Source organism: Centropristis striata, chromosome 9, assembly GCF_030273125.1.
Source record: "Centropristis striata isolate RG_2023a ecotype Rhode Island chromosome 9, C.striata_1.0, whole genome shotgun sequence".
NCBI lineage: Eukaryota > Metazoa > Chordata > Actinopteri > Perciformes > Serranidae > Centropristis > Centropristis striata.
The window spans coordinates 33,955,405-33,970,874 of record NC_081525.1 but is presented as its reverse complement, the minus strand read 5'-3'; the positions used below and the strand labels follow the sequence as shown (position 1 = coordinate 33,970,874).

At 40.5% G+C, this 15,470-nt stretch overlaps 1 protein-coding gene across 1 annotated transcript in view; it reads right to left on the bottom strand.

The window, feature by feature from the left end:
* Positions 1 to 15,470, bottom strand: part of fbn2b (fibrillin 2b) — a 77,174-nt gene that overhangs the window by 12,244 nt on the left and 49,460 nt on the right. Inside the window, exons 16-47 of the mRNA XM_059341674.1 lie at positions 14,469 to 14,744; positions 14,306 to 14,359; positions 14,086 to 14,211; positions 13,259 to 13,384; positions 12,887 to 13,006; positions 11,467 to 11,604; positions 11,213 to 11,263; positions 10,914 to 11,039; positions 10,561 to 10,788; positions 9,640 to 9,765; positions 9,423 to 9,551; positions 9,172 to 9,297; positions 8,414 to 8,539; positions 8,192 to 8,314; positions 7,868 to 7,993; positions 7,110 to 7,235; positions 6,659 to 6,781; positions 6,393 to 6,515; positions 6,173 to 6,298; positions 5,958 to 6,080; positions 5,322 to 5,444; positions 4,753 to 4,914; positions 4,521 to 4,589; positions 4,281 to 4,406; positions 4,032 to 4,157; positions 2,811 to 2,960; positions 2,647 to 2,718; positions 2,420 to 2,545; positions 1,656 to 1,781; positions 722 to 847; positions 479 to 595; positions 90 to 218 (exon numbers count right to left, since the gene is read on the bottom strand). Of these exons, the coding sequence (XP_059197657.1) occupies positions 90 to 218; positions 479 to 595; positions 722 to 847; positions 1,656 to 1,781; positions 2,420 to 2,545; positions 2,647 to 2,718; positions 2,811 to 2,960; positions 4,032 to 4,157; positions 4,281 to 4,406; positions 4,521 to 4,589; positions 4,753 to 4,914; positions 5,322 to 5,444; positions 5,958 to 6,080; positions 6,173 to 6,298; positions 6,393 to 6,515; positions 6,659 to 6,781; positions 7,110 to 7,235; positions 7,868 to 7,993; positions 8,192 to 8,314; positions 8,414 to 8,539; positions 9,172 to 9,297; positions 9,423 to 9,551; positions 9,640 to 9,765; positions 10,561 to 10,788; positions 10,914 to 11,039; positions 11,213 to 11,263; positions 11,467 to 11,604; positions 12,887 to 13,006; positions 13,259 to 13,384; positions 14,086 to 14,211; positions 14,306 to 14,359; positions 14,469 to 14,744 (4,074 nt within the window). The remainder of the gene's footprint in view (positions 1 to 89; positions 219 to 478; positions 596 to 721; positions 848 to 1,655; positions 1,782 to 2,419; positions 2,546 to 2,646; positions 2,719 to 2,810; positions 2,961 to 4,031; positions 4,158 to 4,280; positions 4,407 to 4,520; positions 4,590 to 4,752; positions 4,915 to 5,321; positions 5,445 to 5,957; positions 6,081 to 6,172; positions 6,299 to 6,392; positions 6,516 to 6,658; positions 6,782 to 7,109; positions 7,236 to 7,867; positions 7,994 to 8,191; positions 8,315 to 8,413; positions 8,540 to 9,171; positions 9,298 to 9,422; positions 9,552 to 9,639; positions 9,766 to 10,560; positions 10,789 to 10,913; positions 11,040 to 11,212; positions 11,264 to 11,466; positions 11,605 to 12,886; positions 13,007 to 13,258; positions 13,385 to 14,085; positions 14,212 to 14,305; positions 14,360 to 14,468; positions 14,745 to 15,470) is intronic.

Below are 15,470 nucleotides of genomic sequence, written 5' to 3'. Positions count from 1 at the left end.
ATAAATTACAAATCAGAGAATGTGTTTTTCCAGTATGAAAATCTATAAATATGCTTTTACTGTTCTTGTCTGTTTATTTACTGACTTACCAACACAGTTTTTCCCATCTTGAGTATTTTCATAACCTTCGTGGCAGAGACACTGGAAGGACCCAAGTCCATTTATGCACTGTCCGTTCCTGCACACCTGGCCCTGCAGAGCGCTGCACTCATCTATGTCTGTAGAGTAAACATTGAGAGGATTAGGAGTCTCTAAACATTCATCTGAGTTTGGATATCCATCGACAAACACAATCATGTTTTTCCTGGCATCAAGGGCTTTTTTTTTTTTAAAGGGCTTTTTTTCCTTGACTCAAAACTCAAAACACAGTCAGATTTCATGCCTAAAATGTGAAACTGCTGCAGAAAAAGGCATGTCTTGGGGGTCATTTTAAGTGTAACTAAACGCTTTGTAGAGCAGAACAGAAAATGACACATACCCATGCAGTCGTTGTTGTGTGTGAGCTCAAAGCCGGGGAAGCAGAGGCAGTTGTAGGATCCCACTGTGTTCTTACAGGTGCCGTTACCACACGGCTGTCTGTCACACTCATCGATGTCTATGACACACAGAAAGGTTTAGAGTGGGTTGGACATTAAAGGCATGCTTATATATCACGTGTACATCACTGTATATGCAACTCAGTGTTGTGTGTATAAGTATAGTTTCAGATTGTGCTTCTCACCCATGCACATGGTCTGGTCAGCAGTAGCCTTGAAGCCGTTGTGGCAGAGACAGCGGTAGCTTCCCTGCGTGTCAATACACTGTCCGTGGCTGCAGATATTTGGAATCTCCTGGCACTCATTACGGTCTGAAGGAGAAACAGAAATATAAAAAATGTAAACATATCATTGAGGGCTGCAGCTCATAAGCTCTAACATCACAATTTATTTACTGTCCGTATATGTATGCTATTTATAGTATGTTTACTTTATTTAATCTCTTTCTTCAAGTCCAGTTGCCATGCTGGCCTTAACTTCTGTCTTTTGTTTTTGTTTTCTCCTTTCTTTGGATTTGTGTGTTATATGTAGGTTGTTGACTGTAAAATACCAAGCCAGGCACTAACTCAGGATTTCTGCAGGTTTCAGGTTTTAAATTTAGAACTTTGTAGAACTTTGTAAAACTTTTAAGACCAATATAAATGCAGTTTAGGACTTATTTAATGTCCACAGTAGTAAAAAAAAGTTTGAATGATATAAAGGAAAATGGGTTAAGAAATGTATTCACATTCAACATGAACATTCAACTGAATTTGACAGGGCTGCACAGTTTGCATTAGTAGTTATTGGTTCCATTCTGGTTTCACTTTGTTTTGTTACTGTGATCAAAATGCATTTTTCCCAATAATTCTGTTGAGGCCAAACATTTAGATTATTGGATTTCAGACTTTTTAAGGACCAACAGAAACCCTTTGAACTCATGTTGTGTTTAGTCAAAGGCTGGTGCAAATGTAACATAGCTCAGCAGATTTTCCACTGGCCGGTATTCCAAATGACGATCATTTTCCCTCAACAAGGGATGTCCATGTTTCACATTTCCCTCACATCACCCACATAATCACCTCCCTGTTATGATAAGACGGGGAACCCCAGTAAGGTCTGTCGACATGCAAGACTCACCGATGCAGGCCCCGCTGGGGGACAGTTTGAAGCCTGGCGAGCACTCGCAGCGGTAGCTGCCTGGAATGTTGATACAGGCGGCGTTGCGTTGGCACAGGTTGTCCCCGCTGTTACACTCATCAATATCTACGCGGGGGAAGAAAGAGAGACACAGTGGACATCAATCACAGGCTCCATAACTGTCTGTTAGGAGCAGCCAGTCAGCTCGTGGACAGCAGGAGAGAAAACACAACAGCTCCATTCTGGCTCTGGTCGGGTTCAGACAGTCGCTGGCAGGTTCTGGATGATTGAAGGTCCAGGCAGGTGCTCTCATTCAGAGCCAACATGTTTTTACAAGGACATAACTCATGTGGGAAAAGGCAGCATTAACTCCGCTGAGTGGACTGCTTGTAAAAGTGCCTCTCAGCCAGTGAGTGAGTGTAACTATATTTGTGTGTGTGAGTGTGTGTTCACATCCAGCTTTGTGAGGACCAATTTAAGTGTTAGACAGACAGAGTGAGGACATTTTTGGAAAGTGAGGACATTTTTGGCCTATCCTCCTGACTTCAAAGGCCTGTTTGAAGGCTCAGACATGGTTTGTGTGTGTTCCTAATTTAGGCCATATTTCAGACTAAAGACCAATAAAAAATAGCAGAATTTTGGGTCAGTGGTTAAAGTCTTTACACACAAGGATTAATTCACAGAGGTATATTTTTTGTACAGCTGTTTTTGTCATGATTAGTTTGACACAGAATGCAAATATTACATGGGGAAAAGAGTTTTACCTTCACAAATGAGCAGTATGTTGTTGTAGCTGAAACCCATTGGACATTCACAGCGGAAGCTCCCGATCTGATTGATGCACACACCATTGGCACAGATACCAGGGATCTCTCTGCACTCATCAATATCTGTACAAAACAACAGCACACAACATTATTCCACAAACTGTAACCTTGTCAGCATCACTTCTTACTGCACTTTACTAGTGTTAAACTTGTAATGACCTTACCGATTGGCTTGCCAGTGTGAATATCAATGATGAAACCAGGAGCCTGGTTACCACACAGTAACTGGTACTCAGCTGGAACAGAACGGACAGCAGACACTCAGAATGTACTCATACAGCGACACAGTTGTTTCAGAGTATGTTTCAGTGTACTCATTGACACTCACTGGTAGCAGGAGTTGGACAGGCCTCACATGGCTTGTTCCAGGCTTTTCCCACGTTGTAAGCACAGCAGCACATCTTCTTGGTCATGTTGAAGGACAGCTCGTTCTCACACGTGTCGTTGAAGTTACGGTAACACACACTCTTCCTCATGTCTGCGTGACAGGGAGGAATATTTTAATCCAAAAGCTCAAAGCCAGCAGTTAATTAAAATGTTTGCCTTTTCAAACTGTGAATACTTCTTAAAGTAGAAACATGCTTTAAGGAACAGAAAAACTAAGCACATCTACTCTTTCTCCCTCATGGAGACATTCTGATTCTGGCCTTCGCCCTGCCCAACACTAGCCTATTTTTGGTCTGAGGGAACATCGGAGAGAGATTCACATACAAGCTTGAGCCTCCAGACTCAGATGAGGAGTCTATTGTGCACCAAAATAGGAGACTAGCAGATGTATCCAAATGGTAAATGTAGTCAGCATCTTTATGTTGTTTGATAGCTTGTAACCAGTGTCGGGAAAGGTATTCAGATCCCTTACTTAAGTAAAAGTACTAATTACACACTGTGAAATTACTCCACTACAAGTAAAAGTCCTGCATTCAAAACGTAAGTTTTAATTATGCAGATTGCTATATATGTTCCAAATATATTATAGGATTATGATTATTTTTGATGCATTTATGTAAGCATTTTCATTTTCTCAAGGTAAGACTCATTTTATCTACTTAATATACTGTTGTATAATGTTTCATTATTAAAAAATTAAAAATGTTTCATTTTTAAAAAAAAAGTCTAATCACTTTAAATTATTCATGTTTTTCATGTTAAATCTCGACCTGAAAACTAACTAAAGCTGGCTGATTAATGTAGTGGAGTAAACAGCATAAAGTCACTTAAAATGGAAATACTCAAGTTAAGTACAAGTACCTCAAAATTGTATTTAAGTACAGTACTTGAGTAAATGTACTTAGTTACATTCCACCACTGCCTGTAACTGGTATTGGCACAGTATTAGTTGCTTAAGACATAGAATAATCTCTGGTCCTTTCTGCTGGAGGTTTCATGTTGCCTTTACGCCTTTTGAATGGCTTTCAAAGTTGTGACATGCCGACCTCTCTAATGACTTTGAATGGATACAAATCAGAAGAGTCATGGTCAGACTATAAAGGGGACAACAACATGAGAAAAATACATTTTGACAAGAGGAGAGTCAATAGTTTTTACTCACCCATGCAGTTGTTTCCTCCATTGACCTGCATGTACTCAGGGGGACACACACAGGTGTAGTTGCCCAGAGTGTTGTAGCAGGTACCAGGTCCACAGATCCCAATGTGGGTCACGCACTCGTCGATATCTGCACATAAAGATATGATGACAGATAATAAAAAGGTGAGTAAAGAGGTGAGAGCGGGTTGTTAATCTTCCCTTTATAGGTGATCATGTCTTTCAGTCAATAAACTAATTCAGTGTCACTTACCCTCACAGATGCGAGTCGTCTCGCTGAGATAGTAGCCTGCTGGGCACTCACACTGGAAACTGCCAAAGGTGTTGATGCAGTTTCCACCCTGGCAGAGGCCTGGCAGCTCCTGGCACTCATCAATATCTAAAAATAATTCAAAGTGATAGATACATAGATGTCACTCCAGTATTGAGTTTATGTTTATAGTATTCAGTTTATAGCTGTTGTTTTTTCAATACAGGACTGTAAAGAGTTTACCTTCCAGAATAACAGTGATGGGGTTGGGTCTGAATCCCTCTCCTCCTGGACAAAGAGTCTTATATTCCGCTACAGGTAAAACAGAGAGGGACAGCAAGTTAGTGCAACAAAAAGTAAGTTAAAAATAGCTTTGGCTAAGACATAGGTTCACCATCAAATATGAGTAACTGTCATGTGCAATTTGCAGTAAATGTTACAGCTGTAGAATCAGTGGCGGTCCTGAGGTACATACTGGAGTTGGCAGCAGGGCACAGTTCACAGGGGTTTCCCCAGGCTCCTCCCAGGGAGCAGCAACAGGACGCTCGGGTCACGCCCACGCCGATCTCTGACTTGCAGGAGATTCCTCCGTCACCACGTGGAAGGGTGTCCAGGAAGCAGTTACCAACACGGGTATCTAAAAAAGACACATATTCACTTATGAATACATACATTTTTTAAAACTTTAATGTAGCAGGTCGATGTGTGAGTGTATGAAGATAAATAAGGAGGGATGCTGCATCTTGTCACTGGGTTCTCGTATTTGAAAAAAAATCAATAGGCTGTAACAGCAGCACAGCACAAATTTTAACCGAACTGTAAAAGATGTATATAAATTAGCACTTAATAAATAACAAATGATGCAGAATCTGTCTGTGCTTTTTCTGCATTTTTTTTGTTTATTTAGGTTTTTAACTGTTTCTCTTATTCCACATATTAGATTTAGCTCATCATAAAGGATTACCTGATGGAGGAGAATAACATGGTCTTCTTCATAAAAAGGGTTTATTGTATTTCAACCTGCCAGCTTTAAGTGCGACTCACCCACGCAGCCCACTCCGGTGGGGTTGAGCTCAAAGTCAGCTGGGCAGTTACACATGTAGCTTCCTGGAGTGTTCACACACAGGCCGTTGATGCAGTTCACAGGGTCGGCACACTCGTTGATGTCTGCAGTACAAAGTGAGACATACACGCTCAGCAAAACACTAAAATGTATGAACATATTAGTTGATAACTCCAGCAAAAAGCCATGTGGAGAGCCATTGTACGGTCTCGGAACTGGGACTTTACAGTACTAATTAGATTACACAGATGCTTTTTTAATTAATTAACAAACAACCTTTGAGGAATACGTATGCCCAATCAAGCAAAGTAAGTCAAAGTTGAAGTCTTGAACTTCAATTTGTAACATGTTTTGTTAGGAATGACCAAAACTAATGGCTAATTTCTTACGATGCTTGAGCTACAACAACAGAAGTACAAAACTAAGATCAGCAATAACAAATGGACATTTTTCTTGAGGAGTGCATCTTTGAAATACAGAGCTTCAGAATTTCAAATAATTGCCCGCCATATTGGTAATCTGTGAATCTTTCCCATATAAAACAGTTTTTGCACATATCTTTTCATGTAGATATAAATATATCTGAGTCTGTATTGTTACTAAAGTGCAACACTGACCAGTGCAGTTTCCTCCGCTGCGGTCCAGCTCGTAGCCGTCATCACACACGCAGCGGAACATCCCAGGAAGGTTCTGGCACGTTCCGAACACGCAGATATTCTGGAAATTACACTCATCGATATCTGAGGCAAAGATGACAGAGAGATAAAGAAAATGTTAATCACAGTATGTAAATGAAGACAGAGAATAAACTGCGATAGGAGGCAGGCAGCACCTTGACAGGCCTTGCTGTCTTCTGTCGGAGTGAAGCCCATCTCACACTCGCAGCGGTAGCCGCCAGGAGCATTCAGACACTGGCCGTTCTCACACAGGTTCACGTTGTCTGCACACTCATCCATGTCTGAAAAGCAACATCGATGCATTAGAAACTCATTGCACACACAAAGTAGCTAGTACCCACTAGGATTTATTAAGAAAGTTTTAAAGAGTCTTACCAGAGCAGGAGAATCCGTCTCCATTGAAGCCCTCCTTGCATGTACACCTGTAGGATCCCGGTGTGTTGACACAGTCTGCATTGGGGTTGCAGTTGTGGTCCTCTGCGGAGCACTCGTCCTGATCTGCAGGAAGAGACAGCAAAAAGTGTCAGAAAAAAAACAAACTTGATTGAAACTTGAATATTTTTTACTACAGGGGAACATTTTATTGTCTTAAAAACTAATTTTGCAACATCTAAAAGGATGTGGTCTGAATATGCACTCACCGATACACTTGAGGCCGTCTCCAATCCAGCCGTCCCGACAGCGACATTTAAAGCTTCCGGGCACGTTGATACAGGCAGCGTGCATGTCGCAGTTGTGAGCCCCGATCTCACACTCATCGACATCTGGAGAGATCAATTAGCCAATAAATACAGATTTATTCCCTTCAGAAATTAAACAAAATGACAGTAAAGAATATAAAGAATAATGTAGACTTAGATGTTTGTTGTGAAAGTCGATTTATAGCATGCAAAGAGATGTGAACATTTTCCTTTTTGCTTAGCGGATAGTTTTTAATTCTATAAGTAGAGAAACATTAATAAATGATCATTTTAAAAACTGTAGACCTGCAGCTTCTGTATGCATGAGTGAACTGTCTCAACACTCATCTCAGATGTGGACACAGGGGCTCAGACCTCTTAGCCCCTTGTGTGTGTGTGTGTGTGTGTGTACCTGTGCAGCCTGTAGATCCTTTTTTGACAAAGTATCCCAGCTGACAGTGGCAGATGAAGGATCCTTTGGTGTTCTCGCACTCGCCGTGGAGACAGATGTTTGGGTTTAAGTCACACTCGTTCACATCTGGGTAGACATTGATGGATAGACAAAAAATATGTGAGTTTTGGCCTTTAGAGATTTGAGTGACATATAATGAGACTGACAGAATTCCCAGATCAGGTAAGTGAGGTAGAGAGTTCCCCATGTTACATTCATATTATTTATTACGTTTAATTTGTTGACTCTTACATTTACTTTGTTTCCCATAATAAAATCCTATACATTTCATCGTATGACTTAAGTAAAACAAGACAAGGTAGCACAACGTAGGCATCTTATAGTAGTCCAATATAAATATTTTTATTAAACATATTTAAAATAACAATTGGAATATAATCTTAATAGTAAGTAAATACATGGTTGCCCATAAAGTTGAAATCATTTTGTTTTCAGACGCAAACCTCTGTTATTTGTGGTTTCATTTTCATTGTGATATGTTTGGAAGAGATTGAGTAATAAAGTTTTGAGAAGATTTACACTTTATCTGTCAAGAATAAATCACATTGTCGCAATCATTTCATGGAAAGAGGTAAAAAATATATTTCACTCCAACTTTATGGGCGACCGTGTAAATCATTAAAAAAAACAATAAATAAGGAAAATAAACCATATCATACTATTTTTTAAAAGTATGTAAAAGTAAGTTCTCCTCTCACCGATACACGTCCTCATGTCCATAGAGGCCATGAAGCCATCATAACACAGGCAGCGGTATTCCCCGGGAATGTTGGTGCACTGGCCTCCGTCACAGATGTCTGGAGTCTCCTCACACTCATCAATATCTAATAGAAACAGCAGAAAATACATTTCAGAGTGCTATAAATGGCATCACCGTGTAGAGGACACACAGAGGTCTTTTTAATTCCAGGGGACACAATAGAAACTATCACATCTCGATGTTGAATTTCTTTATAGTTTTAGCTTCCAGAAAAAGAGTGATGTAAATACAGATATACTGAACATATCCTGTGTTTTATTACCTGCGCAGGTCCTGAGGTCAGGCATGAGAGCGTAGCCTTCACCACAGCTGCACTCATAGCTGCCCTCCGAGTTGGTGCAGTGGGTTTCACAGCCTCCGTTCATAATGGTGCATTCATCAATATCTGCAAAGACAGGATCCAGTTAGAGTTTACCTGCAGGTCTCAGTAGATTTTAATGATATAGGTTAAGTGTGTGCAAATAGGTCAGCATGTTTCACTCACCAACACAGCCCTGTCGGTCCGGTGTGCCCTGGTAACCGGTGTCACAGGAGCACTGGTAGGTTCCCGCCATGTTGACACACTGGCCATGCTTACACAAGTTGTCACTCAGCTGGCACTCATTCACATCTGACAGGACAAGAAACAAGTTGGACATTATACAGGTGCATCTCAATACATTAGAATATCATGGAAAAGTCAATTTCCAGTAGTTTAAGTCAAATAGCCCCAACCAAGTATTGAGTGCCTATAAGTGGACATACTTTCCATATTAAACATACTTTTTAAAATTGGTCTTTTGTAGTATTCAAATTTTTTGAGACAATGAATTTTAGGTCTTTATTAAATGTAAGCCATACTCATTATAATTTGAAGAAACTAAATAAATTAAGACATGAAATGTTATATTATGTGTGTAATGGATCTATATAATGTTTTATTTCCACTTTTTGAATTGAATTACTGACAAAAATAAACTTTTCTATGATATTCTTATTTACTGAGATGCACCTGTATATAATCTGGTGTACTGTATTTCAGGGTTATAATAAAAAATACTGATAAAACTAGTTTACAGAAACCAGAAGTTCCAAAGGAGAAAAGTTCTGCTAGTTTTGCAGAGCTTCACTGAGGTTTTAAGTGCACTCCCTGGATGTGCTGAGTATGATGTATAAGTGTGTGGATGCATGTGTATGTGTGTGTGTGTGTTTGTTTGTGTGTGTGTGTATGTGTGTGTGTGTTCTGTATGATGTATGACCCACCTTCGCAGGCTGATCCATCGTTGCTGAGCGCGTGTCCAGGGGGACATTCACACTCATAACTCCCTTCTGTGTTCAGGCAGCTTCCTCCGCGACACAACAGGGGGTTTCTCTCACACTCATCAATGTCTGTCAGCGGAGAGGAAGACAGTGAAGGAGGGAGGAAGACGAGAAAAGATCTGGTAAGTTTCCAAACACGACAGTGACTTCACACTGTGGACATGATTTCAAACAGGGTGTGAATTTGTGTTTACCCATGCAGTTCTTCATCATCATGAAGCCGCTCTCGTAGCCCTCGAAACATTCACACTCAAAGCTGCCGGGTGTGTTGACGCAGGTGCCGTGACCACACAGGTCGGGGGAGATGCGGCACTCGTCAATATCTGAAACACAAACACGTTAAAATTCACTTACTTTCTGTAATATAAATGTTTAATTCAAATTGATTATAGTGGACTTCCTCTCTCTTACCTGTGCAGTTCCTCTCTTCTGCAGTCAGAGCGAAGCCGCTGTTGCAGCGACACTTGAAACTGCCGATGGTGTTCCGGCAAGTTCCATGAGTACACAGACTGTTGAACACCTTACACTCGTTTACATCTGGAGAGGAAGGCATACAGTTAAAATGGTCTTTTCTATCATTGAGTAAACTGATGATGACTAAGTGACACATTCTATGGATGTTTTAAATTGTATTTAATGCATAATTATATACAAATACAGAACAAATGAAAAACTGTAAATTAAACAAAAATGTTGAAGTTTGTGTTAAATGAGCAATTTGGATGAATTTTGAGCAGACTTTTTCTATGAATGTTGCATTAGATTTCCTGTTTCTAAAAAAAATCTCTGTATGCATGATGTATTTTTGTAACATTTAACAATCATACACACTTTATAGCCTTCTTTTTTGAGAAATTCTGTGTTTTTTGTCACATTATGTTGTAATTTATTAGCTCTTTGGTTGTTTTAACTATGTACTTTTCTAATGCAGGAAGAGTCTGTAACAGAGAGGGAAGGCTCTGACTATAATTTGTGTTCAGGTCTTCCCAAAGCCCTTTAACCTGCTTTACAATCCTTAAATTGATTTTAAGGAGTGTAAGGAGCAGGCCTCTCTACCCCAGTGAAGCTTTGGGGACCCCTAGTGGGGGTCAGGACCCCCAGGTTGGGAAACGGGTCGAGGCTACAAAAATCTCCTCTCATTTGGTCAAAATAATACAATTTACTTGATAAATATTCTTATTCTCAGACCATTTTTTCACTTTGAATAGCATGACAGTCTGATGTGGTCACTTTAGTGATGCAGGGTTCTTCTATTAAATGTACACACTCATGGTGCCACAGAGCACTTTGGATAAAGGTGTCCACTTTAAGTGACTTAAAAAATGTTGGTACCTTTGTAAAACGCCCTGCCAGTCAGAATTTCTCCTCTGTTAGCGAAGCCGGGCCCTCTGGGACAGATGGCTCTGTACTCAGGTGTGCTTGGTTTGGGGCACTCCTCACAGTCGATACCCCAGGCCGCTCCCACGGAGCAGCAGCACATGTCCACACGGTATCTCCCTGGCAGCGGCGCGCCACACTCATCCTCATGCCACTTCATGTAGCACTGTTCACTGCGTGTATCTAGAAAAGTTGGTTATAAAATAAAAAAGTCAGACAAAGTCACCCCTGTTTCTCAGTTTTCTCCTAACAGTGCGGTGTCACAGCCTCTGGGAATAAAAGCTTCATTGTTTTCTTTGTCTTCTTACCCACACATGTGCGTCCACTACTGTCCAAGGTGAGACCCTCGGCGCACTCGCAGCGGAACGAGCCCTGAGTGTTCACACACCGGCCATTGGTGCACACTCCAGGGAACACCTCACACTCATTAATGTCTAAAGGGAGCAGGACATTTTAAGAATCGTGGTTACAAGGTGAAACAAACATGAACACTGAAGAAATCTACAGGGAGAACATTAAGGCACATCTCAAGGACAGAAAGATGATTTCATGGTCGTCAGTGTTGGATGAAGGAGTTTCCGTTCATTAAGCAATAAAATGTTCTTACCTTCACAGACGAGGCCCTTCATACGAGCGAACCCTCGAGAGCAGGCGGTGTCTGAGGGGACATGCAAAGATTAAGAGATGTAATAAAGATATTTTATGAGTGCTGTATGTAGAGTTGTGTGGATACAAAACCACTTTTAACAAATCCAAGACCTGGAGAATTGATACCTTTTAAAGTTTTAGCATGAAAATGTTCTAAATTACAAACATATGGCACAATTTTTTTAACAGCATCTATGTGTGACTTGAACTGACCGATCTCGCAGGTTTCACAGGGGCTGCCCCAGGCCGCTCCCAGTGTGGAGCAGCACTCAGACTTCAGTGTAGCTCCGTTGATGTTGACCTCACAGCGGCCGTCTTGTACCGTCAGCCAGCACGTACTCTTCATGCTGTCTGTGGAGCCGGAGATACAACAGATAAGACATAGATATCTTGAGGGGTTTTCTTGTAAAAAAAACAAAAAAAACAACAACATTGTGCCTTATGCAAGAACATTTTTATATTCTTATCTTATCTTTCTCTTGTTTATAACAGGATCTCCAAACTCAAAATGACCTTAAAAAAATCAATTAGTGAAAAACTGCACATGAGAGATTACATGAATGAGATAAATTTGGGATTGATGAATCACTTGCACAAGCCGCTTCAGAACTAATCTGTTTGTACGGGTGGTTCCAATGTTAACTATGTGTACCCTGTGGGCCTAACAAATGTGTTGAGTGCACTTCCTTCATCATAAAACATTTTCAAAGACATTTTTAAAAACACTTTCCTTGTGCATGTGGTAGTAGAGCAGAAGATACAGACAAAAAAGTTCACGAAAACATCACTCCACAGCACCACAAGTGGTCAAAATCTCCACGGGGTACCTTTAACTATGGCAAGAATACACCACAAAATGTCATCTTTCCTTGCTGCCATAAAACTTGTGTCTTTGGCTACATGCTGAGCTGAGTATAGCCCATGCATCATTACATTTAATCCTATGCTATTCCAATCCTAATGAACTGAAAGAGTTCAGTCATAACAGTGACACCTTTTCTCCAAAACCACAAGGCCACCCAAACACAAAACCACAATTTACTCTCCCTTTCTCCTCCCCACTGAGTGATGGGCTCTAAAACATAAAACAGAAACCAGAAGAATGTGAAGACCTCTGACTGAGCCAGCACATGCAATATGTATGAGTATTTATTTAATGACTCATTCTCCCTCCAGTTACAATAACATCTGTATTCTGTATTAGCATGTAGCTTACTCAGAATGATTTCCCAAAAGTAATGAACCTCCAAACAAGTGGAATATTTAACCTCAGCAGAGAAGTCTGACATACCACATGTCAAACTGAATCTGTGGCAGATCTCTATGAAGTAAAGCAATCTCCATGTGAACCAAGGCCATGCATGTAAGTATTTTTCTAATGAATCCTCTCTGTGTGCCATTTTGCCCAACATCTGAGGATGATAATGTCTCTGGGTGGTTCCTGGAAACCCCGAACCTCCTCAACGTTTGTTTACAAAAGCGGAAAGCAAATCTCGATTAGATTGATTAGACAAAAACAGTTATTTCCTGTTGACACTCAGGTATCAGTGTGTAATCATTATCTCGAGCAGCTTCGGGACCCTTCGGTGCTGCTCCAGTTTACATCAGGTATTTTGGAGGTTGGATGTCTTACCCACGCAGATGGTGTTGGTGGAGTCCAGCTTGCTGCCGTGGGTGCACTCACAGTTGAAGGACCCGGCCACGTTGCGACACGCTCCATTGATGCATGGACTGGAATCGCATTCGTTGATATCTGAAACGTGCAAAAACACACCTGAGGTCAAGGCTGATTCAAATGGATCATCATCACCATTTGGCAGTTGTAATGTGTGTGTGTGTCTTCTTTCCATGAGCCACATGTTTACTGGAAACTAAATAAAACACATCTGGTAATAATGTCACCTCATAATGACCTAAATTGTTGGTTTGAACAACACAACAAGTGAGGTGAGGCAGCACACACAGATGAGTGTGTCAGAGAGAATGTGTGTGTGTGAGGGCTCACCTTCACAGGTCTCTGAGTCGGGTTTGAAGACAAATCCTTTAGGACAGGAGCAGGTGTAGGAGCCGGGAGTGTTCCTGCACAGACCGTTGTCACAAAGCAGACGGTTCACCAGACACTCATTGATGTCTGCAGGGAGAAAAACAAAGAGATGGTAAGAAAATAGAGAACAGTAATGTAAATCTTATGACATTTCTATATAGAGGGCTATCATGCAAACCACAAGTATTGTATCTTAAAGGGTACTTTGGTACTTTCTCTTGTTTTTTGTGTCTAAGTGACAGAGTAAAGGACAACAGTGTTTGAAACTGGGCCAGTCAATTTATGTCCACGAAAAGTGCTAGTTTTTGGCACCTATTAGCTCAGATTGTTATTGTAAGTGTCCACATTAGTGACAACAATATGAAAAGATGAAGAAGTCTCATTCTGAAAGCTCACAAGATGTGGCTTGTGATAGTGTAAATGTGAAGGTTTTCAGAGTTTGTTGTGTTGGAGTACAGAAAACTACTAGTTTAGTCAAAAGATTTTACATTTTCAAAATTGTGGCAACATTTGGATACGGACAGGCTAAAGTTGTGGTAGTGGAACAATGAATGGATCCTAACACTAATGACTAATGTCAGCCAAAGACACTGCAAACAGAAACTGAACCTGGCAGGATAACAGCAAAAACATTCACTCAATAAGCCAGTGGTTTCATTGACTTGTTGCCACAGAGACTGTTATTCACATAACAGTTCAGAGCTTCCCTTCAAGACAGAAACATGGCTAACTTTTCTAGCTACAGCAGTTCTGTTTCATTAAAAATAATCTATTTCACTCCAACTTACCAACACAGTTTTTGCCACTGGTGTCAGACTCGTAACCGATGTTACAGATGCAGCGATAACTTCCTCTCAGGTTCTCACAGATGCCGTTCTGACAAATGTCCGGGTCCAGGGCACACTCATTGATGTCTGGAAGAAGAGAGGTATTATGTAGATGAAGAATGATATGGGTGCTTTTAAACAGCACTGTGGGAACTGTCACATTTATGAACAACACACTCACCTCTGCCATCAGCTGTGATGCCAATACCACTGCTGCATACAGCCTGGAACTCAGCTGAAAGAAACAAATCAGATAGTCCAGATATTAATTTTTCTTATTCTTTTTGCAACTGTAGATTTCCAAGAACTGAAATAAACAGTGTAAAGCTAATCAAAGCTTCTACCTGAGTTCCTGGAGGGGCAGGGATGGCACGGTTCTCCAAAGCCATGTTCAGCATTGGCACAGCAGCACTCAGACTTGGTCACTGCACCGGGGAACGGTCGCGAGCATGTGCCCATCTTTATGGCACCGTAGCAAGTGGTCCTCATGTGTGTGTCCACACACACTCTCCCATCTACATCAATAGCCAGGCCTGGAGGGCACTCGCAGCGGAAGGAGCCCTCAGAGTTGATGCAGCGGCCGTTCATACAAATACCAGGAGTCTGACACTCATCGATGTCTGGTGGGGAGAGGAAATATAATGTATAATCTGAACTTTAATGTATCCCTACCTTGATCAGGTATATATATTATTTAATTTTGTGATATATAGATCTCTGTTTGATCATACAAGTTTAACTGTTGAGTCTCTCTATATTGTATTATCCATAATTTCATATTTGTAATTTTTTAAAGTGCTAATACTTTTTATATTTCTGTTATTTTATTGCTTTAACACTGTGAATTTCCCCATTGTGGGACTAATAAAGGAATATCTTATCTTATCTTTTTTTTTTATCCCACGATTTTGTAACCCATTTTTATTTATCACCCAGTTTGTCCTATATTATGAAAAAAAATATATCTTATCTTATCTTATCTTATCTTATCTTATCTTATCTTATCTTATCTTATCTTATCTTATCTTAACTCATCTCATCTCATCTTATAGGTCACATGTTGGGTTCTGGCAACCTGGAGGTTGTGTACCCCAATAGGGAGATCTTCTGCTGTTTAAACAAGTAACAGTAAGCTAAAAGTAATGGATAAACAGTATAAATGTTCAGCTAAAAGTTATAGATAAACAGATAAAAATAGTTAGCTGAAATGATTGCATAAGCAGCTGAAATGGTGATTTAAGACCACTGACCTATTTGTTGTATTTAGACTATGCAGCTGTGCTGTCGGTGACTGCAATAAAATTACAGCCTCTCAGCAGAGACTCATCCATCTATCTGTTCTATTT